At 46.9% G+C, this 27,906-nt stretch overlaps 1 protein-coding gene across 1 annotated transcript in view; it reads left to right on the top strand.

Moving 5' to 3' along the window:
- The window catches only part of Mindy4 (MINDY lysine 48 deubiquitinase 4), a 110,443-nt gene that overhangs the window by 16,374 nt on the left and 66,163 nt on the right, over positions 1–27,906 (top strand). The window contains exon 5 of the mRNA XM_005360806.3: positions 518–930. Within this exon, the coding sequence (XP_005360863.1) occupies positions 518–930 (413 nt within the window). The remainder of the gene's footprint in view (positions 1–517; positions 931–27,906) is intronic.

The raw sequence follows: 27,906 nt of genomic DNA, 5'->3' as shown, positions 1-27,906 counted from the left end.
TCTCTCTCTCTCTCTCTCTCTCTCTCTCTCTCTCTCTCTCTCTCTCTCTCCTCTCTCCTCCCCCTTACTTACAGGTCCTTTCGGTATATATTATTTTGTGTTTTGTGGGATTTCTGTGGTATGACTGCGTGTATCTGCATCTGTGTGCTTTTATTGTGCTTCTTCTTTGGCTCTCATTGGGTGTTTTGTCCTATTCCAATTTGTTTGTTTTGTTTTTATCCTTTTGTTTTATTTTGTTATTATTCCCTAGTGTCTGTGTTTTATAAGGAGAGACAGAAAGGGTTTGAGTCCAGGCGGGAGGGAAGGTAGGGAGGAACAGGAAGGAGGAGGGCAAGGGAGAACTGCAATCAGAATTTAGTGTATGAAAAAAAAGCATTTCAATAAAAGAAAAAAAAAAAGGAAGGAGTTGGGGTGGGAGCAGATCTTGTGGGGGAGGGACCATCACAAGGAATAAAGAAAGTATTTTTCTCAGCTTCCCTAGCTGAGGATGCTCTCTGTCTCTTCCTTACCCTTCCAGGACTCTTTCCGCAAGCGCACTCTGAGACGGTCTTCATCCTTGAACAGGAAGCTCCATGCCCCAGAGGAAAGCCAGCAGCCGTCTGAGGCTCTTGTCCACACTCCAGCCTGTCCAGGTCCACAGGAGGTCCCCACTTTGAGCAGTGACTCCATCTCCAGGAGCCCTCTGGGCCAGCTGAATGAGCTGCCTGTGGAGAAGCCAAATGGCACTTCCAGCAGCCAAGAGCTGTCCCAGAGAAACAGGCCCAGGCCCAGGCCCAGAAGTGTTTCAGAGGATGGCCCGTCGGGATACAGCCACACAGAAGCCAACATAACACCTTCGAAGCTGTACTTGCCTGATGGGAATTCCAGGATGACCCAGGAGCAGCTGAAAAGAGCGTTCAAGCGACAGGGCAGCCAGCCCCCATCTCTCAGGTGAGCATCAGAGCCAAGGTCGGAGCTTTCCAAAACCCAACACCACCTGGTACACATGGTCCAGCGTCTCGTGGCTTTCACGAGCTCTCTTGGTCTCTTGTGCTCTCACTGCTAGCCTGTGAGGGAGGCGGGGCCAGGGGTCGTGATCAACCAGTGTTCTGGGGAGGCCTTCTCTGCCCTTCCCGTCACCCAAACTGTCGATGACTTTAGTTGAGGTTCCCCAGCTCCTCTGGAGAGGCACACCTGGCTGGTGTGGCTAAGAGTTCCCTACATTCAATGATGAACCAGCCCCAGAGCTTCTTGTGGGTGATACTTTTATTTCTTTGGTCTTTTTTTTTATTTTTTATTTTTAGTTTTTATTTTTTGTATTTTTCGAGACAGGGTTTCTCCGTAGCTTTTGGTTCCTGTCCTGGAACTAGTTCTTCTAGACCAGGCTGGCCTCGAACTCACAGAGATCCGCCTGCCTCTGCCTCCCGAGTGCTGGGATTAAAGGCGCGAGCCACCACCGCCCGGCTTTGGTCTTGTTTTTAACTCCATTCTTTCATAATGAGCCACAGGGGATTTCTGAGGTAATTGATTTTTTGAATATTCAACTAGTCCTGCCTGCCCCTGGAAAGAGCAAGCCTCTTGATTATAACTGGATTTAATTCATTAATATCTTATTTCGGACTTGAGTGCATAGATTCATGGAGGAGACTGGCTGGTGGGGTTTTCCTGTTGCCACTCCCTCATTGGTTGCTGGCTTCCTTCTCTTCCCTTGAAGAGTGAGCGTAAGATTGATGCTTTGTCTTCTTCAATACGTAGTAGAATTTAGTGGGAAGGACTTCTAAAGGGTATTAAACTGTATACTCAATCAAAATACTTTTAATTAGAAACTTTTATTCTTTGTTGGTTTGGCAAAGTTATATTTTTCGGAGATGTTGACAATTTTAGCTGTATTTAGAATATTGGTATACATCACACAGTTAAAATATGCTTTTTTTTTTTTTTTACTTTCAAGATCCACAGTGATGTCTCTGCTTCATTCTTGAAATTGTCAGTTAGTAGTGGTTAACATATCAGCGGTCTGTCATTACCGTCTTGCACACTTGAGTGTGTGTGTACATTCACACCGCATTAGTCTTGCTTATCATATTGTCTAGGAACCCCTTTGGCTTTATGTTTGGGTTTTTTCCATTAATTTGGGCCCTTTTTAATGATCTCGTTAGTTCTACTTTCTCTTGGTTTGTGACTGTGTTCTAGTTTACTGTTGTGGATCCTTAATGTTTGATCCTCCACTTTCCTCTTGCGTGGTGTCTTTGCACATGACCTTCTGTCGCCGTAGGTGTTCTTCCTGGCCTGCGGCGAGTCGGGCCACACTTGGAAGGTTTCATTGCACTTGTGAGGGAAACCTGTCTTTTAAAAACCTCTGCTGCTCCCTCCACTTTCAGCTCCTTCTTTGACTTCTGGCAGTTTGGATGCAACACCCCAGTGTGGTTTTCACTGATGATTCTTTTTTGGTAGATCAACCTTTTGAAATTGAGGATGGATCTTTTTTTTTTTTTTTTTTTTTTTGGTTTGATAAGTTTAATGGATGGTGGGCCATAGATGGCTGGAAATCAATACTTAAAAAAAAAACCATAAGTAGTAGCATGTGTGATTTGAAATAGTTTATCTCAAGGTAAGATTCAATATGGAAAGCTTCCAACCCATCTTTGGGGAAAGTTCTCCAAGAAATTCAATATAACAATGGCAGACTCGTGTCTGGCCAAGTATCATCACCTTTGGGAAGATCATGCTAGAAATCTCCATGCCCCAGCCTATTATGAACATTACATCCTACAGATAAGTATTTCAATGTCACCTAGTAATCCCTTAGATATAAACAATAGTTATGTGGTTTTTTTTAATTTATTTATTTATTAAGGATTTCTGCCTTAATCTTTTTTTTAATCAGTTTTGAAAAATCATCCTCTATTGACTCTTTAACTACTGGTTTTGTTTCACCACTTTTTCTTCCTTCCTTCCTTCCTTCCTTCCTTCCTTCCTTCCTTCCTTCCTTTCTTTCTTTCTTTCTTTTTGTCTGGGACTCTGCTTACACATATAGTCTTTTCACTGTGTTTATGTGGTGTGGCTTTTTAACATTCTTTATTTTTTTCGGTCGTTCTCCCTCTGTACTTCCATCTGGAGATTGTTTCCTTTTTGCAGTGGGGTCTCACTGTCCAGGCGAGTTTCAGACTCCTGGCTCCCAGGATGCTGGGGCTGTGGGAACACACACCAGCTCAGTCCCCATCTGCCCAGGGTGCTGGGGCTGGGGGAACACACACCAGCTCGGTCCCCATCTTCCCAGGGTGCTGGGGCTGTAGGAACACACACCAGCGCAGCCCCTATCTGCCCAGGGAGCTGGGGCTAGGGGAGCACACACCAGCTCGGCCTCCATCCGTCCAGGGTGCTGGGGCTGTGGGAACACACACCAGCTCAGCCCCCATCTAGATATTTTTTCTTCATCTATTTTTTGGTTCATGTTTCTTCTGTTTTGTCATGCTGTTAAAGTTATTAAATAACTTCTTAATTTCTGTTATTTATCTTTACATTTTAGAATTTTTATTCACTTAAAAAACAGGTTTCAGCCAGCCCCCTTAAGATTCTCCTTAAATTCAAGTATAGGATTTTGATCATGGTTTTACTGTCCCCATCCCATGATTCCTGTGGGTCTGCTGCTGCTGTCCAGTTTTCCATTGAACTTTAGTTCTGTTTTGTGTTCTATTTCCATGCAGTTTTGGTAACTTTGACTAGACTCTAGTCATTGGGCATGAAGAATAGCTACATTGGTCCTGACTGAGAGAGAATGCCTTAGTGCAGGTATGGAGGTCAGAGAGAAACTTTTGGGAGTCCATTGTCTCCTCCTCCATGTGGGTCCAGGGGACTGAATTCAGGGGGTCAGTCAGTCTTGATAGGAAGCTGTTTCACCTGCTGAGCCATCAGGTCATCTTATTCAAAGGAGGATTTAGCTTCTTTCAGTGGATGGTAGTCTCTTGTTGCTTCTAGATTTTGCAAAATACCTCCTCTAATTCTGTTATTGTCTGCAAATTTTGTTTATCATGCCTCTCTTGACTAACGATTTTTAATCTTGTGTAATCAATCTTGTTTGGTATATGCCTTTTGTTTTCAACTCTTACTAAATTCTTTCTTGATTTTATGTTTCAATATTCTGGTGCTTTTTTCTGTTCACATATGGTCTTCACTTCTTTTTATGTATTTACTTGTCTGTTCTTGCTGGGGTGAAAAAGCCCCTCCCCCTTGTCTTTAGAAAGAGAGAAGCTTTCTCTGAGCTGTCTACTCTGTAATCTGATCTTCCACAGTGACCTGTGATGTCGCCTGTGCTCCTTGCTGAGGTCTTGTTCTGGTAGGGCTCTCTGGGATCTCCCACTGACGTATTTCCTCCCTCCCTCTGCCCTTCCGTTCTTCTCTCTCTCCCTTCTTTCCTCCATCCTTCTGTCCGTCCATCACTCCCTCTTATCTATCTGCTGCTTTCCTTCTACCTTGAAGCCACACTTGTGTATTTCTCACTCTGTCTTGCTAGGGCCAATCCTTCTTCTCCATCGCTGTACTCAGTTCTTCATTCTTCCCACAGGGGTTGTTTCTATAGTACAGCATGTCCACCCCCTCCTGTGGAGCGGACAGCTTGGCCCCTTCTGTAAAGGCTGTGCTCCCCATCATCTGACGCTGTCCCTCTTTTGTTAGTCATGTGTTTATGCTTTCCTCTTTCGCAGCGTTTATCAGTACCAGAGATTCCTGGGTTTCCTTACTTGTCTATTGTCCGGCTCCTCTACTGCAGGTTATTTTCTCAAAGACAGGGACCTCTATGTTCCCTGCCTTTCAGACAGTCCCTGGTGTGCAGATACTCCACGAATGGTTGCCTAATGGAACCATCACTGCTGCCGACAGCACGGTGCAGAAGTCAGGAATTCTTTGATGTGCACCCATGCTGTGTAAAGCACTGGTGTGTCCTAGTCATCAGGTCTGTGCATGGTAAGCAAGCCCCATTGCACAGAGGAGGAAACACACTCAGAGGCATCAATTTGTCCACATTTGCGCATCTAGTGAGACCAGAGCAGAGTCTGCTGAGCACGTGAACAAATGTGTCATGTCTGTCCCCAGGACGAATCCTGTCCACAGCCTTTGGGTGGTGCTCACTGTCTCCTAGCACCTTTGCTGCTGCCGACCGTCAGAGTCCTCTTCATGCCGAGCCAGTCAGCTTACCTCTAGTTTAATGCGGTGTCTTTGGTTGTCCTCCATTGCCACAGAAACTCTGTACCAGAGAAGGGAAACACATCCGAGCTACTGGGCAACCCATTCTCGTGGTGTGGTGGTGTGGGAGAGTGATTCTGGTGTGTGAAGTGGGGGGCCTGGTGTCCTGGGTTCTCACTTGGTTTTCATTCTGCCGTCACCCACTGTCCCTGGCTTGCTCACACTCCCTCTGGGCTTTAGTGCCCCTGACTGTTAACACATCCTGCTTACACACATTGCTGGCCAGAGAGCCTCACTGCCGGAGCTCTTCTGTCCCTTGTGGGAAGCAGCAGGCATTCGCTGGGTACCTGCTGCTTACACTTAAGCACTTAGGCCCCTTTGGAGGTATGGTTCTGGGTTGGCACACCAGCTATGTCCTTCATAACATCTGCCATCATGATCAGTTATTAAACCTTGGGAGATGATGTAAACTTCATTTTCTAGGAGGAGGAGGTGGGTTAAAGTGTTTGCACAGACCCCTGTTCTCCAGTATCAGGCAAGGTGTAACCAGGGGTATTAGTGTGTATTTAACAGTGCTGACTTCTGTCAGTCAGCCAACATTACATCTCTGTGTGTGTGTTTCTACCCCTCTTCCTCCTCCTGCTCCTCTTCCTCTTCTGCCTCCTCTCTTTCCTTCATTTTTGGACACCATATTAAATGCACCACATTTTCTCACTTGTTCTTCATAATAATCCATTGAGGCACATATTAGTTCTGAAGTTTTTTATGGGAAAGGTTTCTGTTAGATAATTACCCCCCCCCAAACAAATAAATAAAACAAAGGCTGTGGGAGCAAGAGCTGGTGCCATCTCTGTGACTGCTGAAGTGAAGGGGGAGGTCAGGAGGTCTTGAGTGCTGGCAAGCCCAGGGAGGCAGCCTTTTCTAGCTCACTGGAGGCCTGTGGTCACCTGGTGTGGAGGCTACCCTTGGAAGAACTGCTCACTCCTAGAAGGAAAGGGTTTGGCCCTAGTATGTCCCTTTATTTCTACAAAGTTTAGCCATTAGACAAGTCCCACCTCCTCATCCCCTAAGGAGGCATGAAGGAAAGCAGAAGGCCTCTGAGCAGGGGAGCAGTGAACTTTCTCCATACCAAGTAGCTGTCCAGACTCACACAAACCATTGGTTAGGAGCAGGGGCGTGGATGGTCTGATGGTGTAGGCAAGTGTGGGCCTGCATCCATTTCCTATTGTAAGCTTAAGAATTGCCAAAATCCTGGTTGTAATGTAACAGTACAGCATCTGACCACACAGAGGTCAGGGATCCGAGCTGAGTCTCCCTAATGCTGAGCCGGGGGCAGGACTGGTTGCCTTCTGGGGGCTAAGGGAAAAGTCTCCTTACCCTTTACAGATTCAAATGACTGCTGGTGGTCCCTGGCTGCCAGTCCCTTCCCCGAGTCAAAGCTGACCGCAGTTGCTCAGTCCGCTGAGCAACTTACAGAATCCTTACAGGCAGGATTCTGTGATGACATGGGGCCCTCCTCGAAAGCCAGGCTGCTCGCCTCACCTGAGGTCATGTGACCAGCAGTTATCCACACCTTTCATTTGCTCTTGCTGCATAGTCTGACATTAGTGCAGCAGGCCTGGGTTAGCGTGGGAGCATTTTTAGAGGACGAGGCTGTTACTTGCAGCATTTCGGAATTCTGTTTGATCTCACTACAGTTTTTTTTTTAATTTATTTATTTATTGTGTATACAACATTCTGCCTCCATGTATGCCCACACACTAGAAGAGGGCACCAGATCTCATTACAGATGGTTGTGAGCCACCATGTGGTTGCTGGGAATTGAACTCATGACCTCTGGAAGATCAGCCAGTGCTCTTAACCACTGAGCCATCTCTCCAGCCCCCATCACTACAGTTTTTAAAAATTGTCCTCTGTCCTCTGTCTGTCTGTACCTTCCAGGAGTTGGCATTTTTCTGTATTGACCTTTTTCTTTTCTTTTCTTTTCTTTCTTTCTTTCTTTCTTTCTTTTTCTTTTCTTTTTTTCAGGGTTTCTCTGTAGCTTTTGAGTTTGTTCTGGAACTAGCTCTTGTAGGCCAGGCTGGCCTCGAACACACAGAGATCTGCCTGCCTCTACCTCCTGATTGCTGAAGTTAAAGGACTGTGCCACCATTGCCTGACTGACCTTTATCTTGAAAAAGAAAATTGGCTCCTTGTATGAACAGGGAAGCAGAAAACTCCATAGCGATAGCCATTTATGCCCAGGGACCACGGCAGGTTTCTGAGCTTGGGGAGAGGGTGTTACTGTCACCAACATGAGTAGATTTTCCTTAGAGAAAAGTGGGTGTGTTCTTTGGGTGCAATCTGGAAGTATTAAGGTCTCCACGGAAGAGGAGTTTAATTTATTTGAATTTTTCTGTGAAGGTTTAAATTGGGTATTTAAAAAGGTAGAGTGCAGTAGATTAATCGATGTTCCTTTAGAACCCATTTAACTTCCTGGTGTCACAGACAGTCAGAGTCAGAAGGTCCTTAGACACTAAGACCATCATGTGGGGGTGGGAAAGTGAGTGGAGGGCCTGCCCAGGCGCATGTAGGGGGCGCTTGACTCTAGGGACATCTCCACATTGTAGTTAATGCTTCACATGCGCTGTGAGTGTGTGGTTACCCCCCCTCCCCAAGCACAGCTGCTGTGATCCAGGAATATTGTCCCTTCTGTCCTGTTCTTTGTGAGCTCTCTTGCTGGCTTTTAGGTAGACTTAATATCATATCCTCACTTTCTAAGAAAAAAGAAACAGGGAAGAGGGTTAGGGAAAGGGTACAACCAGGAGAAGCCAGGGGTCCCCTGACCTGAGGGAATTCAAGAAGGAGGACCACGCAACCTCTGGGAGCAGATAGGAGGAGATCAGCCCTACAGGCTGGCAGCATTGAAGGCCAGTGCGGACAGGAGAGGGGAGGAAGCAGAAGCTAGGACTTGCTTGTATGGTTGTGGAGGTCACTGAAGATTCTGTTTTCTTCTGGACATACTGAGCCCTGCAGGCTGGACTGAGGGGTGCTGTGGTCTGGGTTGTTTTGATGGGCCTCCTGAAGCTGAGTGCTGGCTTGAGAAGAGACTCAAGATTGTTGGCGTGGAAGGCAAGGGGCCAGTTAGGAGGTATTTGCCGTAGAAGAGAGTGAGCAGTCGGCGGCTTTGTTCAGTCCGGGTGGTGAAGGTGAAGGTGCGAAGCCATGCGAGTGTGGTGGATTTCCCCCACGGATTAGATATGCCATGTTAGAGAAGAGGGGGAAGAAAGTCCCTAAGCTTCAGCTCCAGGGAGGGATTGCCGTTTCTGAAACAAGGAAGATGAACTGAAACGAGCTTAAGTCGGGATATGATGCACCATCTATATGCCATGTTAGCATGTGTCCTTCCAGGTGGCTTCCTGAGGGTCAGAGACCGATCACTAACATGTGCCATGAGTTGTCCTGAGGCTCTTACTTCAGATGCTGTTGCTGTTGTGACAGGGTGAGGTGGGGAGTAACCATGGCAGGAGACAGACTTAGCAAGGGTATCAGGTCTTAGTCTGATCCCATAGAGAGATGTGGAGCATGAACTCTGCCTCAGCTGGTCCTACTTACAAGAAGCAAGGGACGAGCTTTTGGAATTTGTGTCAGTCATGACTATAGGCTCTCCATCTTAGGGTGGACTGGGCAGTGTGCAGCCTCCTTGGTGAACCTGAGGAAGAATGATTCTCCCAAAGAGGATCTGTGAGTACTTGGAAGTTGGTGGGGTCCACAGATGGGATGGGTGTAGAGGATTTTGGCTTCATAGAAAGCAACCACTTTAGCCAAGGAGTGACTGGGAGTTTGGTCCCCCGACCCGGAACAGGCTGACCTGTCTTGTTCTGCTGGATGCCTTTGCAGGGTCGAAAGAGCTCCTTTAGACACCTCAGGCCCCTGTCCTGCCTTTGTCCAGGCCAGTGGTTGGTCCAGGACACTTGGTTCCTCTGACTTCGGTAGATCTTTCAGGCTCTACAGAATGGACACTAGGTGGCAGCATAGCCCTGACCATCTTTGGGACTTCTGGTTATCCACTTGTGTCTAGTTAGCATTACTCATTAAGTACTCTCTCTCTCCCTCACCACTGTTCTCTCAATTCCAAGACCCCCCTCCCCAGTTTTTTGCGGGCGCCCCCAGATTGGGAACAGAGGCTGCAGACCCACAGATCTTGTCCGCATCCTGAGATGGAGGGACTTCTGCCAGCTGAGGCTTGGCGGACTCTTAGGGGAGGATGTGGCCTTTGCGGTTTATTGACTGTTCCCCTCACCCAAGCATCCCGAGTATGACAACAAGCGTACCACATGGGATGAGGAGTGGGTTGGATTTCCTTCTGGATTTGTCTCTGCATTGTCTGGACTCTGTGTAAGATCCTGGGGACTCAAACTTGGCTGCTCTTTGAGACCTATACAGCACCCAGATGCCCTGCTGGCCCTCCCACTGGACCAGGTGAACTGTTGGAGCTCAGCTTCTCTCCATATTCTGCTCTGGAGATCTGTCTTCTGTGCCCACTGCCCTCCACCCCTGCTGCCCAGGTCTCTTTCTGGGCCACGCCTGACCTTGTGTATGTGCTAATCCTAGCCCACCACTATTTCTTTGTTCTTCCAAAGCTGCCCTCTCCACAGTAGGCACTGGCAGTCGAATGCTGAGTGGCTGTAGTGCACACCACAGGCCCCACTCTTTCCCCAGGAAGGGGATGGCATCTCTGAGCCCCCAGGTACAGTGAGTGCCAGGGCTCCCATGTCATTGATCCTGTGCATCCTTCAGGGCAAAGAGGCTTTCCATGATGCGAATTTCTTTTAAGACCAAGAAAGTGTGCTAAAAGTCAGTTCACATGTGTCTCCTCTTATTGGGACATTATTGGGGTCCCGAGTCCTCCTCTGAGGTTGCTAGCTCCGTTGTGGTCTTGAGTCCTGGTGTGCAGAGCAGGAAGATGTCTCCCATGGATGAAGTGGCTGCTCTTGGATTGAAGGAGGCTTTGAGCTCAGAGAGAATCTGAAGATGCTTGTGGGAGAGCAGGGCTGGTTATTCAGGCTCTCTTTCCTCTGTGCTTTTCTGATTCTGAGACTCCAGTCTGCTGATCTCCCAGCTAGCTTCCCACATGTCTCCAGCTACCAGAACCCCAGTAGAGGTCCACGTAGAGACAGGGCTAAGCCTGCCTTCCTATTCATGGAACCAGGGTAAGGATGAGGCAAATGAAGCATCTAAGATGCAGAACTTGAGGAGGCTGTTACTCTCGAGGCTGTTGGATGACAACAAGGTTGGCACCGGGAAGGTATGACCCTTGGAATTTGTACTTTAGTTTTCTTGCTTCTCTAACCACCAGTGGCCTGGATAAAAGAATCTGTATACTTCTGCTTCTCTTTGGTTCTCTCAGTATTAGAGCAACCTGTAATATATATTGAACAATAATTTGATATTTCATCTTCACTTTGAAATCCTTGGGGCCTTATTTTGTAATCTTTCCCCATTTCTATTTTCGAGCATGGCAATAATAAATGTTGAGGCAGAGGCAGGCGGATCTCTCAGAATTCAAGGCCAGCCTGGTCTACAAGAGCTAGTTCCAGGACAGGCTCCAAAATTACAGAGAAACCCTGTCTCGAAAAACAAAAACAAAACAAGACAAAACAAACAAACAAACAAACAAACAAAAACCCCCCAAAAAACAGAGAGAGAACCTCTGATAGAATTGAAGCAATTCAAACTTTCTGTAGTTTTCTTATTGATGTCCATTAATTCATGCATTTATTTCTTCTCATGCATTCATTTTTACCAATTAACCATCCAGGTAACTAATAAATAAAATCTAAACAACCCAGACAACTAACTAGCCCAACCAAACAACCCAACTAACCTGACTAAGCAACCAGACCGAACTACCAGGCCAGTCAGATCGACTAACCCAACTGAATTCCTGCTGTTCGTCACCTCCTTTGGGACGTCTTTTTGATTACTTTCCTGCAGCTGCGCTCGGGCACACCTCTTCACAACTCTCACGCACACACCACACTAGGAAGAGTTGGTAGACTGTCTTGTTCCTATGCCTGAGCATGGGAGCGAAGGGTCTGGAACCTTACCTCCTCTGTACTTTTCAGAACTGTTTCAGTAAGTATCAGGGAAGGTTAGTTGTTGGCTTTGCTGGGAGATGCTCTCTCTCTCTCTCTCTCTCTCTCTCTCTCTCTCTCTCTCTCTCTCTCTGTACGTTTGTGAGTGTATGGTGTATCTGTGTGTGTAGTGTGAGGTCTTCCCCTCAGAGCAGAGTGGGGCATCCCACACAGGATCTCTCTCAGGGCGAGGGATGGTGGTGGTTGAAGTACCGTAGGATCTTAGAGATGTTTTCATGCGTTAGGGCTGGGCTGTCTTGAAGACTGAGTGGGCTCAGTGAAGGGTCTCTTGTAGTGCCTGGAACATATTCATTGTTTTTCATTGTCCTCCAAACCTAAGTTTTTGGGGGAATAAGTTGGCTGGACTGCCTGGAAACTCCATCCTAATTCTAATGGCAGCTGTCCTGGTCCTCCTTAGCTCTCCTCCCTAGGCCTGCATCCAGTTCTGCTGTCTGTCAGCAGTTCTGACCTATGGTGGGTCACAGAGAAAAATGGCCCCTCTAAGACTGGGATTTAAACAAAAGACCAACCTCCATCTTCTTCCTCTGAGTCTTCCTGAGGGAGGATGCTCAGGGGCTGGGGTGGAGAGAACTCAAGTCAATTCCATTCCATCCTTTCCTCCCGATTCCCTGGCTGACTTCCCTGAATAGCAGTCGGGTGACAGAATTCCGCTGTGCCACCCTCTTGGGGAAGACACTCCCACCTTTAAGAGATGGCCTTTGAAGCTGGGTTCATCAAACCAAAGTGACGGCTGCCAGGACAGCTTCCTGAACAGTCAGATTCCATGTGTGCACCTCATTCCAGAAAAGTCTACTTTGTTTTCTCTGTTCATTCCACAAGAAGTTACTAAAGCCACGGGATTTCTTTCATTTCCTGTTGAAGACAGTCTCGGAGCCATGCGTCCCTTAGAAGCAGAGCCTTTTCCTGACAGAATAAACAGTTTTTGATCTCAATCTAAATACGTGGTAGTTAGTTTGTTCAGTTCGGCAAAGTTTTTGCAGAGTACCTTTTGCTGTTCTTGTGGTTTGGGGAGAGCGTGCTGAAGAGCGTTCCTGCCTCTGAAGGCCGAGACACCATACACAGATGTTCCACAGGGCTGAGGGTGTTCCAAGAACAGCCAAAGGCTGTGTAGAGAGCCTGGGTTGTATCAAGGATAAGGAAGCTGTGACATTATTGGGTACTCATTTATCTAACAGGCCCTATTAATTGTAAGAGATGTAGATGAAGTCTTTTATTTATTACAACACCGGGAGGGCTATTGAATCCATTTTACAGGTGGGAAACTGAGTGCAGAATGGCCGAGCAGTTTGGATCTACGTGGGCAGCCTGTACGGGCCTCTGCTGTAGTTAGGGTTACTGATGTTGTGTTGAAACACCATGACTAAAGACAACCTGGGGAGGAAAGTTTTATTTGGCATATACTTCCACATCATAGTCCATCACTAAAAGAAGTCAGGACGGTAGCTCACTGAATGCAGGGGCCGATGCAGAGGCCACAGAGAGGGTGCTGCTTACTGGCTTGCTCCCTCTGGCTTCCTCAACCTGCTTTCTCACAGAACTCAGGACCTCCTGTCCAGAGGTGGCACCACCCACAATGGCTGGGCCCTTCCCCATCAATCACTAATTAAGAAAATGCCCCACAGGCTGACCTACAGCCTAATCTCATGGAGGCATTTTCTCAGTTACGCTCTCTCCTCTCCAATGACTCTAGCTTGTGTCAAGTTGACTTAAAACTAGCCAGCATGGCTTCTTTCCTCACTGTCTCCATGCCAGGCTAAGGAAGAAGGCTTTCTGAGGAGCTGGTACTGCACGGGTTTCTAGAGAGTGGGCGATTCCATGCTGAGGAGATGGTATCAACAGAAGAAAGGGGCAGAGGTTTTAGCTGGGACACAGGGTGTGTGGGACCAGGAGGAGAGGGGACTGGTGGACTGCCTTTTCTAGGAAACACAGAAATAAATCCCAAGTAGTTTGGGTGCTCTGGTGATATCTTAAATCAATGATTGTTAGTTATATAGATATATGGAGTACAGTGTGGTAATTTGACACATGTATATTGTGAAATGACTAAATCAAGATAGCATTTCTGGCCAGGCACTGGTGGCGCATGCCTTTAATCTCAGCACTCAGGAAGCAGAGGCAGGCAATCTTTGAGTTCAAGGCCAGCCTGGTGTATAGAGTGAGTTCTAGAATAGCCAGGGCTACACAGAGACTGTCCTAAGTTCTCCTGCCCCAAAAGATACTATTTTTGTGTCCTTAAACTTTAAACACCTTTTGATTAGTGCATAATAATTGTGCATATTGTTGGGTACAGTATGATATCTTGATGCATACATGTACTGAGTAAATACATGTACTGACCAAATAGGCATTTCTACTTCTTCATCCTTTATGTGTGGAGACTTGGATCGATTACCAGGTAGAGCCATGCTAAAGGAAGCCTAGTCCAGTGTAGTCCTGAACAAAATGGCAGAGAGGCAAGGAGCTGAGTTCCAGAGAGAAAAAACCTGAGGGTGTGGGATGCAAGGAAGGCTGTGAGCCTGGAGGTTGGGGGCTGCGAGGATGCAGGACTGTGTGGACCAGGAAGAAGATGGGTGTTTCCGGACACTTACAGGGGAGCTTTTGTTCCCATATTTCAAGTCAAGCAGAATACAGATCCTGTGCAAAGTCTGCCAAGAGGCTTGGGGAGAGAGAGGATCATTAGATCATTAGGGTGGTGCTGGCTTAGCTCTGGCTGGCAAAGTGCTTGCAAGGTGGACATTGCCAAGAGTGACTGATAAAGGCATCAAGGCCAGAATCTTGCAGCAGGAGACCCACATGCTTGGCATGGGGCAAGGGAAAGGAGTGGTCAGCACAGAAGGGAGACTGGGGAGAATGATTCAGTCCCGGTGAGGCAGAGATGGTCTCCAGGAGGCAGTGACTGGTGGCTTGGGGAGGGTGGTACGATGCCCATCTAGTGGCAGTTTGGAATGGCGGGACTCATCAGTGGCTCCGGGGAGAGTGCTCTGGGTAGCAGGCTGGGGTAGAAGGTGGGTTACATGGCACTGAGGAACAGGAGGGGTAAGAACACCCAGAAAACCAGGAGTCCCACCAGAGGACCTTCAACAGTAAGAGAAGCCTAGGGTGTGGGTGGCGGTTGGGGCTTCTGGGTAATTAAGGGATGGAGGAGTGTTTGCAAGTCGGTTAAGACGGGAACATGCTTGCAAACCAAGGCCTGGGTTCCAGCTGCAGAGAGCAGAAATACATCATCCGCAGAGCCTGGAGGGCTCTGCGTGTGTGCTAGGGTTGGGTCTGCCAGGGGGAGAGTTCCAACAATTCATTTTCTGCCATGTTCCATGATGATAATTGATTTCTGTCATGATGGCCCCAGCGGGCATTGCAAGTCTCCAAAGTGCCTTTTAAGTCCCTCGTGAAAGGGCTGATTCTACTCAGCAGAGCCTGTGAGCCACTGGCTTTCAATCTAGCCTAGCTTTGGAACATCCAGTTATGGTGGACTGCCACTTGGGAAGCCGCATTTGATACTGTTGCAGGATCTTGAAGCCCAGCTCAGCATCTTAGTGACTCCCAGCATAGCAAGGCAGAAAGCTTTGGATTTAGAGTTGAACAGATTTGAGTACAGGTCAGCTCTGCCACATACTAACAGGGTGACCTTAGGCAGTCTTCTCTCTTCTTTGTAGAGGAGTTTATTCCTCTAAAGTGGGATAATACTTACCTTTGTAGGATTGTTTTGTTGTTATAAAAAATAAAGTAATGTACATAAAGCATGCATTCCACAACAGTTACTTTAATAACAATCTTCCCATTCCATGTGGTTAGGTAAAACACTTCATTGTTTTTAAAGACATTATTTATTTCTGTTTTACGCATGTGAGGATTTTGCCTGCATGTATGCTTGTGCACTACATGAGTGCCCGGAGCATTCGGAGTCCAGAAGAGGGTGCTGGATCCCTTGAACCTGGAATTTCAGACTGTTGTGAGCTGCCATGGAGGTACTGGGAAGCAACTGTGGTCCTCTGCAGCTGGTCTTAGCTGCATCATTTCAACCCCTGCTGATTGTTTTTAGATGGGCGTGTTCCTGAATAGATGGGAATTTTCTGAGAGGGATAACAAGGTTGGCATCAGACTATACAAGATTGTGATGGCTAACGAGAGATGTTCAGAGTTCCAGTGAGGACTGTGGGCAAGGGCGGTGATATCCTATATTTCTGGGTGTTTGTATTCTCAGCACGTCTCGCCTGACGGCTCAGGTTAGTAGTTCCTCTGTGCATTTGTGGATGAATGGTATTGCTAAAATTCCTTCCCAAGGGTTGTCATGAGCAATGTCTGTCCCTCCTCCTAAGGTCCCAATGAGAGGTGGAGGCATGATTCCTCCAAAGTTCACTTCTGGAAACCAAAGAGTTTATTGGGCTTTCTTATAGGGCATAGGTGAGGGTTGCTTCTGGGATGTGGGTGCTCTTCTCCCCCAAAAGCTGCATCTGGGAAGTCTTTACCCAACAGGGATGAGGGGTTATCTCTAGATGCAAAGATGGAACCCCGACTCTGGTCTTCAAAGCCTGTGTGTATTCTAGCCCTGCCCCCAGGCCTCCTACTTACAAAAGGTGGGAGGGAGCACTGGGTACCCTACCCCATGAAGGAGAGTAAGCAGTCAACAAGCCCACCTGGGGTGATCTTTTGTAAGAGGGCACAGATGACTCCCCAAGATCTGGCTGCTTGGTTGATGACAGTCACTTATGACAGTGGACTTGCTTGGTGGTGAAGGTTTTCCTCCCTCTGCCGTGAAGGTCAAGGGGGAAGGGGTTGTTCCACTTGACAGTTCTGGAGGTTGGTACGGGTATGACTGTTCACTTCTCTTCTGAACTATGGACAGGCGCAGTAGCTGCCCCTACTGGACCTACACGATTGTGGTTCTCCATTTCCCTTCTGTTGCTTCCTTAGGCAAGTGCGAAGACTGGGAGTAGGAGAATTCTTATAAGTGACAATATGGCTCCCTGTGGACCCAGAGTCACTTTGTTTCTATTCTTTCTCTCCATGTAACATTTCACCCCATTTTCATGGGGTGAAAAGAGAGAAGGCCACCGAGAACCCCAGGAGCATCACCTAATGGGAGCCAGGCCCAGCCCTCTGCCCCTACAAGAGATCTAGAGACAAGTTTGTTATTTTTTTCCTTTGAATTTATTTATTTATTTATTTTATTTATTTATTAAAGATTTCTGCCTCCTTCCTGACACACAAGTTCGTTATTTGCACCCACTTCCAGGAAGGAGCGTAGAAGCTTTTGTATGGAGGTCATATGATAGCTGTCCCGGGGCCAGCCCTAAATCTGCCAAGGAAATCTACTCACATCATAGACTAGCCCAAAGTCACCCCTGTGCCCTACCCAAACTTCCCAACAAGTCTCAAATCCCTTTCCATCCTAGATGTGACCAATTAGCCAACCTTAAAAGCTCTAGGAACAAATTAATTGAAGAAAAGTTGAACATGTCCCATTTTAGATCCAAACAAAAGCATGGCTAGCTCATTTGCTGTTCAGCGAAGACATTACAACTGCTTTATTATTATTCTTTTTGAAGAAAACGACTCCAAAGGGAACGGGTCCCTTTGGAGTGGGAATTTGGGAGTACATAGGCAATGATCCTGGCTTTGAAATGAGTCACCTAGAATTCTCAGGATGAGTGTTGCTGTTTTAGGAGCGGCAGGCTGAAGTATTCAGCTGTGGTGTGGCATGACATTGCAACTTACTTTCAAATGGTTCAGCAAAACAGCTCCCTCGCCCCCTCCAAGAAAGAGAATGTGTGTATCTACATGCACGCGTTGAAAGAAACCATGGCAAGTGTGACTTGACATCATAAGTGAGGGTGCGCTAGTGTGTGTTACATTCTCTCACTTGCACGTCTGTGTGTTTTCTTTTGTTCTGTTTTCAGTGAAGGCAAATCTAAAGCACATGGAACAGGTAGGGAAAAGTGAGTGGCAGATGAGATGTATTTCTTACTACTGAGAAAAGACCGAGGTTAGAGTGTGTGTCATTAAATGTTGAAATCTGGGTGAGGTGATGGCGTAAAATGGGCTCACCAAGAAACTGAGGGCACATGCCAATGCGACTTGACGATTGGGATGTGTATAGCACCCCCTGTGCCACATGGGGATGACTCCTGGGAGCCGTGTCTATCACAGAACTGGCAGCTTGCACCAGTTTCCCAGACAGCAGCCGCCTCAGTGTTGTCCCTTTGGTCACTGGGAAGCTGGCTTCTGCCCCTCCGTCACTTCACATCACCCCCGTTCATCCTGCAAGGCCCAGAACCTGTTTCTGACCCCCTGGCTGTTTGCTTGAAACCCTGACCCTTTGATTAGACATACCTCATGGAGTTCAACATGACATTTCCACCAGCAGACTGTTTGGCGTGGTTCTAGCTGCTTCAAAAAGATTCATATTTATTCTGGAAAGAGCTCCAGATAACATTGGTCAAAGCTCTTCCTGCCAGCTGAGTTACTGGGGCTGTTTCTTGCCTACAGGATTTGGGGGCTTCAGTTTAGTCTGTGCCTCTGGACAATGGCTTGCTGTGGGAGGTATGATGGCATGAGGAGGAAGCCAGGGGAGCAAGGGCTTGGGATTTGGGAGATACACGTCTGTCTCATTAGATTCAGATCCTTAGAATCCAGTAAAGCAAGGGCTTCATTCTGCTATGACAGAAGTTTGTAACTTTTGTTTAATGTGTGTGTGTGTGTGTGTGTGTGTGTGTGTGTGTGTGTGTGTTTGAGACAGGGTCTCACTATGTAGCTCTGGCTGTCCTGGAACTCACCATATGTAAACCAGGCTGGCCTTGAACTCATAGATATCTGCCTGCCTCTACCTCCCAAGTGCCAGAATTCAAAGTGTGTACCACCCCACCCCCCAGCTTTGGCAGAAGTTTCACTGTTAAGGTGAAAAGAGATTATGTTCCTTACATCCCTGCCCTCTTATAAGCTCCCATGAAATACTGTACCGCTAAGGTCCAGAAGGGAAATGTGCCCTGTGCTAAAAATCTCAAATCCCCATCTTCTGACTTCTTAAGGCAGTTTGTGCTCTGCAGCTTTTGGACTCAGAGAAAGCATCAGCACTGATGCCCACTCCCCAGACCAACCTTGGATACCTGGATTCTCAGCCACGCCCCAATTTCTCAGCGAATACCTCACCTGTCAGGCTTCCCACACATGAGCTGTTGAACAGCCGGGGGTGGGGTGGGGAGTGGGGGGGTGGGAAGCCCTCTCCTTAGAGACTGAAGGAGCAGAGAGGGAAGGGAGCCTTAATTTGGACTCAGGAATATTCACACCTCATTTCTAGTGGAAATAGCTGCCAGGAGAGGCACAGGAGGCAGCTTCTCTGGCTCAGGGACGCATCTAATTTTAGTTCAGGGTGAGCTGGTTCTAAGTCGGGGCTGGCTTACTCATGAAATTCCACAGCTCTCTGGTTTATGTGTGTTAAGTAGTATACTGCCCAGTCTTACAAGGTTAATAAGCTTGAGGCAATGTCATCCCTCTCCTTCTTCTAAGAAATATCCAGAAAACAGTCTGTCCTCTGTGCTGTAAGAGCAGGTCAAAATTTCCTGGAGAAACTTTTCCCATACTGGGCAATGTGGGATGGAAGGGAGAGGAACTAAAGGAGCTGGTTTTGGTGTATCTGTTCTCCGTCCAAACTGAGGCTTCCCGGGGCCTGTGTGCCTGAAGAGACCTCTGGTCATCCACATGCTACAACGGGTCATGGGCTCCAGGGATTGAAGGATTAGTAGAAAAATTAATTAAAAAGATACCGGAGTCAGGTCTTGTGGGGAAGGTTTGTAATTCCAGCTACTTGAGAGTCATGTTCATAGTCCAAGATCAGTAAGAACAATATAGCGAGACCCTGTCTCAAAAAAGGGAGTAAGGATGAGGGCGGAGCGGGCTTGAGGGTATAGCCCTGTGACAAAACTTTTGCCTAGCATGCCTGAGGTTACAGTTTCAATCCTCACTACCATGAACAAATCCTAGACCCAGGTCAGTTTCAGAGAGAGGTTCAGAATTTATGGGCCTGAGACTTGCCCATGTCTGTCTGGGTGGCCCCTAAAGTTCTTTCTTATTATTTTTTCCTGATTGTTAAGCCCAGCTTTATACATGCTGGGCATTCTCTGTCACTGAACTTAATAAATGCTTTTATTCATGCTGGGTAGGTTCTTGACCACTGAGCTTCCCTGTGGCCCTTGGAAATTTCATGGATGTGTTTGTGTGTACACGTGTGTTCGTGTGTGTGGAAGTCACGGGCCAACATGAAACGCCTTCCTTATTTGCTCTCGACCTTATTTCTTGAGGCATGGTCTCTCATTGGATCTAGAGCTTGCCAGTTTGGCTAGATGACTGGCCAGCAAGGCCCCAGAATCTTCTGTCTGCTTCTTTAGCTCTGGGATTGCAGGTGTGGGCTCTATGCTGAGCCTTTTCTTTGGCTCCTGGGGATTGAACTCATGTCTTCATGGTTGTATGAAAAGCTCTTTACCAACGGAGAAACCTCCTTGTCCCCCTAATAAATACATCTGAATAGATAATAAATACATCCGAATAAATAAAAATACTTTAAAAATTTATTCAAATGTATTCGTTCTGCTGATTTGGCACACCTTGACCTTGTGATCTTCCTAATCTTCCTACCTCAGCCTACTGAGTGTTGAGATTACAAGCTTTGATCATTAGGCCTAGCTGGGTGGACTTTAAGAGAAAGAAAAGAAATAATCTTATTTTTGTGAATTTTCTAAAAATAACAAATGACATGTATACATCTTGCAGACCCTTTTTGAAGGAGGACTCCAGGAGATGTACGAACTTAATGATAAAATAGACCATTTGGATCATTATAATTTTTGGATGAAATTAATACCCTTCCATACTGTTGAGATGAATGGTCATCTTGAGGTGAAGGGTCCACCTTATCAAGCGGCAAGGCTCTGTGAAACACTTTACTGTAGGGTTTCCCCTTTCCTCTGTGTCACCGCGGGCCTAGGAGTTGGGGGACGAGTTTGTGGGGGACAGTTGGAGTCTGAGCCCCAGTGTCCTCATTTGTAAAAACAAGGCTGAGAGTCCCTGTGTTTCGCACAGGACTTAGGAGAATTAAACTTGAGAATTGCTCAAAGGGGGCCTGGGAAAGCAGACAGTGGCTATCATAAGGGCAAAGCTGACATGTAGAACACACACTGTCACTGGAAGGGAGACTCAGGTCAGGGGAAAGATCCGAAGGCCACTTGGCAAAACAAGTGTCGTTTAACAAGAATGCCTTTGGTTCTCAATTGTCTCCATCTGAATGGCTGTTCACACCTGTCCCTCACAGTTCTATAATGAGTGTGGCTAGCAGGGAATGTTTTGTGTGTTCAAAATGAAAGTATGTCAACCTAGAATTTGTTTTACACTGTTTTTGGCATACTTAACCAAACAGAACTAACTTGATTGAATGATTGATGGGACCCGGAGAAAGTAGGCCTTTCTCTTTGGCATGGCTCCCTTCCCTGGATGTGTTCGCTGGCCTTTATTGCGTCAGTAAGGGTAGGACTGCTGCCCCAAAGTAGCTTCTATTCACAGCTAGGCAAACGACTTCACACAGCTTCCTAGCCACTGTGGAAACCCCAGCCACTTATGCAATGCATTCCAGGCAGCCTGTCGGAACCTTTTATCACTCAGAGGATGACCGCAGACTCCCTGTAGCAGGGTCAAGGTTATGGAGACAATCCTTTCTATCCCAGACTCTCAGACCATCCTTGGGAGCCAGGCCTGGGAAGCTTTGCCCCTGGTAGAGCCATTTCTGTTGTGTCTTCATGCCACTGAGAGGAGGTAGACCAGGAGCCAGGGAGTCCTAGTCACAGCTAACCTCAATGGGTGTGTTGGCTGGCGGTGTAGGCTGGGCTCTGCTCACCTCTGGAATACCTCGGATCCTGTATGGGTCAGGATCCTCAAGCTTCTTCAGCATTCTTGGGCCCATCCAGCTTTTTACCGTGAGTGCGCTTGCTTGAACCTGGTAGCCCATAGTAGTGGGCAGAGGGGTGGTGGCAAGACCATGGTGAAAGCGGATCATGGACTGGCATCATTATGTTTTGTGAACTGTCTGTCTCAGTCAGAAAATTGGTTGCTTTGATTAACTTGGCCATGGTCCAGAGATGCAATCCATAGTGACTACTTCCCCCCAAGAAGATGCTAATTCTCCTCTACACATTTTTTTTTTTTTTGAGACAGACTCTCTCTATGTAGCTCTGGCTGTCCTGGAAGTTGGTATGTAGACGAGGCTGGCCTTGAACTCACAGAACTCACAGAGTTCAATTTATTCAATTCCTGCCTCTTGACATCAGTTACCTAGTAGAGTTGAACTCAGCCTAGAAACTTCAGCCCTACACAAGGGCAAGCAGAATGAGAACCACAAAGTCTTGCTCAGTAGTGTCCCCAGAAGGAAGGGCAACCTGCCTACTGTGGCTTAAATAGTAAGAAGATGCAAGCAAGGAAGGCCTCCAGCTTCCAGCACGGGATAGTTGGAAATGAATGGACCAGAATGTCTACATTATTGTGTAGATTATGTGCCTGGTCTTGCCTGCTCCTAGGATCTTGGGAAAAACACTACCCTCCCTCCCACCCCACTCCATTCTTCTAAGTCAGTGGTTCTCAGTCTGTCAAATGACCCTTCCACAGGGGTCACCTGTCAGATATCCTACATATCAGACACTTACATAATGATTCATAACAGTAGCAAAATCACAGTTATGAAGCAACAATGAAAAAGCTCTATGGTTAGGGGTAACCACAATATGAGGAACTGTATTGAAGGGTCACAGCATTAGGAAGGTTGAGAACCACTGCTCTAAGGCATCCAGGTTAGACTAGGTCTGGAGTGGTTTCTAGCTTTCCAGACAATGAGGCACATCTAGGTGAACTCTGGGAGCTCCAGCGCTCCCAGAGGGAACATCCGTTCAATACTAACTGTGTAGAAGCCATGAGCCAAAGTGGAAGAATAGGATTACAATCTGAGCGAAGGTCATTGCTCGTCCAGTTTTGTTTTGCAAACTGTGTGCCCTTGAAGGAACCCTCTGAACGTGAGACTAGGGTAAATTTCTTTGTTCCTGGAATGTTCCAGCTTGACTCATGGAATAGATATACAGGAAGGAGAAATGTTGGACGTGATCTTGGATCTTGCCCGGCCTCTGCATACTTCTTGTCAAGGGCGTGTGCCCGAGCATTTCAGGAGGGACACATACGGAAAGAGAGTTAAGCTGAGAAATTATCACCCCCAAGAACAATGGTTCAGGAGGCCGGGGTACAACGTGTGTTCCCTCTAGCCAGATACTGGGCCGATGGATTTTCCAGGAGGATGCAGGGCCTTTGGTGCCCCACCCCCAATCTGTCATCACCGGGTGATACCTATCTTTGTCCGACCTTCGTCATCATGGACCCGGATGAGAGAGACCTGGGTATGCAGCCCAATTCCCAATTAGGGATTTTCACCAGTTGCAGGAAGATCATTTATTTGGGTTGAATTGTTAACGCAGATTGTTTTCACAGTGTTCCAAGCAGAGAGCTTTCTTACAGGAAATAATCAGACCAGCCAATTATAGTCAGGTTTTCCACATCCTCAAGAGGAAAGGAGAAAGATGGTGAGAGAAAAGAGAAAGGATTGAAGAAGAGAAAAGGTTTTCTCTCTATTCTAAAGGCTGACATTTGGGGAACTGGCAAGCTGAGTGTGAAGTCGAGACTTGTTTAAGTCGCTGTGCTAACATTGTATGGTTAGGGCACACAATGACTTCTTGATAACCTGAAGTCCTTCTCGAGACCTCATGTTCTCGGTGACTTAATTTTAAAATTGTCTGCAGATCTGGTGGTGGAGGGAGGCACAGGAAGCCCCTCCATAGGCTCGGACACCTCCCATCGATCACACTGGTCACCAGAGGTGAGATGCTCAGTAACTTCCTCCCTCTCCCGACCCGAGCCTGGGAGGAACTCCAACAGGTGGCTTACCAGCATCCCTTGCGTCTAACCTCAGCGCTGCACCTCTACTTTCCCATAGGGACCTCAGCTGGGACTACACAGGAAGCCAGAGAAATGGGGACAGCAGGGTGAAAAGAGAAAGATACTCTTCTGTGGAGCACTGGGAAGTTTTCAGAAAGCCCTTCCTCTCAGCTGGCCCGAGGATGGGACACACAAAGGCTGGCTGCTTCTCCTCAGGGCAGTCTTTTAAGTGCAAGGTTTCTGCTGGAAATGCAGAAAAAGAGCAGCATGCAGATGCTAAGAGGGTACTTCCGAGGGGTCTGGGGTAGGATATGCCTGAAGGGCTGAAGGCCAGGATCACCAGATGTTCACAGCCTGAGAGCACCACAGAGACGTCTCGGGTTAGCATCCTTAGAGCGCCTCAGGTAAAATGGGGGCGGTGTGAGACTTGATTAGCATGCAGCCAGTAGTGTCAGTCTTCGGTGCGTGCAATCCTTGACTGCTTGGCCAGATTCCTCTCTGGCTCTCGATGTCAGGGTCCCTTCCCTTGTCGCGTGCCTCAGATGTACCTTGAATGGGACGCTTAGTACTGTGGATGTGGACTCAGGGTTCGAAAAGCCACTTCCTCCCTTGAGCTTGCCCTGAGTTCTCTTCTGTAGGTCTGTGGGGATTTGTTTTTTACCGAGTGCCTTTGCAGCATCTGTTGGAGCTATTTTGTATTTTAAATCTCTCTTGTGTTGGTGTGAATTACATTATTAAACTTTCACAGTTTAATAATGTTAATTTTTTGCATCCCTGTGGGGTCATAATTTTCTTTAGACTCAGGGCCAGTGCAGTTGTCCAGGGCTTTGTTTCGGATTTTGCACTTCCGTGGGCACATGTTAGTTTTCTTGGAGTCAAGGCTACCCTCGCATCCTCCTGCCCCTCAGCTAACTTGTAGCAGCTGCTGTGTGTGGTGGGGGCTGGGCTCTGTACTTGACACAGTCACTCAGTTTCTAGAACCTTCTTTGAGGGACGATTTTATCAGTGAGAAAACTGGTGCACAAATAAGACAGGGTTTCAGGGGTGCTCTGAATTCCTAGCCAAGTGGGGTCCAGGACCAGAAGGTGCTACATTTAGTGTGGAAACTGGGGAGAGTTCTGTGGATTTGGTGGCAAAATCAGCAAGGTCCCCTTGTGTGTGTGTGTTAAGGTGGAAAATATGACTGACTTTTAAAATGACATTTTAAGCAGGTATTTACTTTTCAGGATCCAGACATCAATACGTTGCTCAGGCTGCCCTTGAGTTCCGGCTTGAGTGCCCCTCCCACCTCCATTCTGTGTGTGTGTTTGTCGGGGCTATGGACATGAGCATCCTGCCTAGGAGTGGTTTTAAAAAATGATTGTAGTTTCAGATTTTCTGTTCATTCTTGCGTCAGTTTTGTGATTTTTTTCTGTTTAAATTAACTCCGTGTGTGTGCTTGTGTGTGCGTGCATGTCCGTGCAAAGCTCAGAGGTCAGCTTTGTGGAACGTGTCCTCTCTGTCCACTTTTATTGGGTCTGGACTCTGACCATCAGGCTGGCATGCCAAGTTCTTTACTCACTGAGCTGTCTTATCAGCCCAGTTTTGAGATTTTTCTAGAAAACGGTCCAGTTTGTTAGTTTTCAAATGCCTTGTCTTGACCCCGTTTATTTGCTTCTTACTGAAGACATTCTGTCCAAAATGTTTAGCTCTAACCCCCTTGCCTTAAAGCTGTTCACCCCATCCTTCCTCCTTGGCAGTTCTGATGAACCAGGCTAGCGTGGACTCCTGAGGGACGCTTCTGTTCCTCTCCACCCACAAAGACCTGGCTTTGGGGACTGCTGCACCATGTATTTTGCTCACCTTAAGTCTTGTCCTTCCTTCCCCTGCATCTGCTCTCTTCTGGTGAACCCCACTGTTGCAGGGCTCGGCTCCTTGCTGTACAGCTTTCACAGTAACAGGTTCCCTGTGCCACCCAGTTCCCGTTGTTAACCGCCTAAGTGCTCCCTAGAGTTGCATTGCTAGTGCTCACCCCTTTGGAATGCTTCTAATTTCTACTGTCATTTCTTTAGAGTTACGAATGCACAGATTCTTTTTTGGGAGGAGTGTAGAGGAACTGTTCTTTATTATTGAATTTCAAAAAATTCTTTGCAGTCAGAAATACAGCTTGGAATATTTTGAGATTTTTCAGCTTGCTTGTATTCAGCTATTATAATTAAGCACAATGGACTTGCCAAGAATATATATTGTTTAATAATTGGATGTGTTAAATCAAGCATGGTATTTTGACTCTCAGATATTCTTTATTCTTAGCTGTCTCCCTTCCCTATCTGAGGTATTATCTGCTGAAGGAGGTGAGCTAAAATTTCCTACTGTATCCACAGGTTGAGCGCATCCTCCGTCTTCCTTTTGTTCTGTCAAGGCCTTGGTCCTGTACTTTGGGACCGCTGTTAAGAGAGATTCATGGTGGCCACATATTCACTTTTTAATTCTGTAATAAATAGACTTATCACTAATAACGTTTTATTTCTAAATTCCATTTTCCCTGGTAATGTTTTTGTCTCTGGACTTTAGAACGGCTGGTATACAAGTGGCGTAGTTCCTGTATTTTCCTGGGGAGCTTCTGTATGATGCCATTTCTCCTGAAAGAACGCACGGGTAGATTTATTTATTTCCATTTTATGTTTATGGGTGTATGGGTGTTATGTCTGTGCACCACATGTATACAGTGCCTGCCTAGTCCAAAAGAAGGCGCGGGATCCCCTGGAACTGGAGTTTGGATGGTTGTGAGCCACCATGTGGGTGCTGGGACTTGAACCCTCTGGAAGAGCAGCCAGTGGTCTTATTCTCTAGCCATCTCTCCAGCCCAAGTGTCTGTGTTTTCATTGCAAGGTTAATCAGCTTTCCTCCCTTAGTTACTCACATAATAGCTTTTCTTTGTCTTGTTCCATTGTATGCTTTCATTTCGCTGTGTTTTCATTATTTTTTTTCTTCTTCTTTGAATTGACTCATGTAAACTGAACATTTAGCACAGTCATGTAACCACCAACTCTATCATTCTAAAACATTTTTTTCTCTTCAAGTGAGATTTGTTATTCATCCCTTAGGCATACCTCTTAGCTCCAGGCAGTGGGCGATATGTGATGTGTCACACAAATGGAGCTGTGTGGCATGTGACCTTTGGTGTCTGTCTGATTCCTCTGAGGCTCATTGACATTTGTAGCATGCTTAGTATCTATTCCTTCATGTGGATGAATGGTATTCAATTGTTTCTTCACTTACACACTGATAGGCGTTCAGGTAACTTCTGCCTTTGGGCTACTGTAACTAATGCTGCATGTGTGGACATTCCTGTGCAGGTTTGGTTGAGTTCCTGTCTTCAGTTCTTTGGCCTGCTGTGCCTAGGACTCCCATTGCAGAGTCAGATGGTCAGCCTAGGCCTGCAGGAAGCCGCCTAGCTTCTCTCTGGCGGTGCTTCTGTCCGGAGTCCACTAATGCTTCTTTTCCTTTGATTTGGAGATCACACAAGGTGTTGTTATAGCCCCCCCCCCAGTCACTCTTAAACCTTTATCATTTTCGACTCCACAGCTCAAGCCAGATCAATGTACCCTTCAGGAAGGAGAAGATTGAGCCTGGTGATCACTTTGTTGCTCTTTCTCTGTCTCTTGTGTGTAGTTGTGTTTCCCTTTGGTTTTGGTGTTCCAATTGGGTGTGGCTATGACTACTTTTATTGTCCATTATCATTTAGTTTTACTTAAATGTTTGTTTTCCAGTTTTGCTTTTTTTTTTTTTTCTCCTGATGGGCCCTTCAGTAATTTGCTCAGCGAAGGTCTGTGAGAGTAAGCTTGGAAGTCTTGGCCTGGGACTGTCTTCAGCTTACCTTTAATTTTAATTTTAGTTGGGAATTTCTCAATCGATGGCTGTGGTTCTAGCCACTCTGAAGGTGTCTTCCACCTCTGTTGCTGCTATTGACAAGTCTTCTGTTAGAGCTGTCTCTAGGCAACCTACCTTTTCTCTGGGCCTTTCTCGTTCTCTGTGGCTCTCTGGTCAACTCAGTATGATGTGTCTAGACGTGTATTGTGCTGCTTATACATCCCACTCGTGCTGACATTATGCCCATGAAGATTCGGACCTTGAAGTTTTTTTTAAAAAAGATTTATTTATTATGTATATAGTGTTCTGCCTACATGTACGCCTGCAGATCAGAAGAGAGTATCAGATCTCATTACAGATGGTTGTGAGCCACCATGTGGTTGCTGGGAATTGAACTCAGGACCTCTGGAAGGGCAATCAGTGCTCTTAACCTCTAAGCCATCTCTCCAGCCCCCAGGTCTGGAAATTCTTAGCAGTTTCCTTTGCAGCATTGCCCTACATTTTGCTGTCTCTTTCCTCTGGCAACCCCTCTTCAGGGTGCCTTGGGTGGCAGTGTTGTTGCTCTCCGGTGTCTTTCATTTGATCCTCCAGGCAGCTTCTCTTTCCAGACTGGGTCACAGCCGGTACTGTCCTTTAATAGCTCCTGATAGTCTCCTTGTTTCACATCTGCAGTTTAAGCTCACCAAGTTTTCCCCCCACTTAACATAAAAAAGCTCAACCCTGCAGTAAAACTAGAAGCATAGTGAATGAACACCTGTGTCCCTGTCACTTAAATTCAGCAGTTGTCAAGATCTGCCTGTCT

The sequence above is a fragment of the Microtus ochrogaster genome, linkage group LG3 (genome assembly GCF_000317375.1).
Source record: "Microtus ochrogaster isolate Prairie Vole_2 linkage group LG3, MicOch1.0, whole genome shotgun sequence".
Taxonomy (NCBI): Eukaryota; Metazoa; Chordata; class Mammalia; order Rodentia; family Cricetidae; genus Microtus; species Microtus ochrogaster.
Note: the sequence above shows the minus strand (reverse complement) of the source record. Positions and strands in the feature narration are given on the sequence as shown.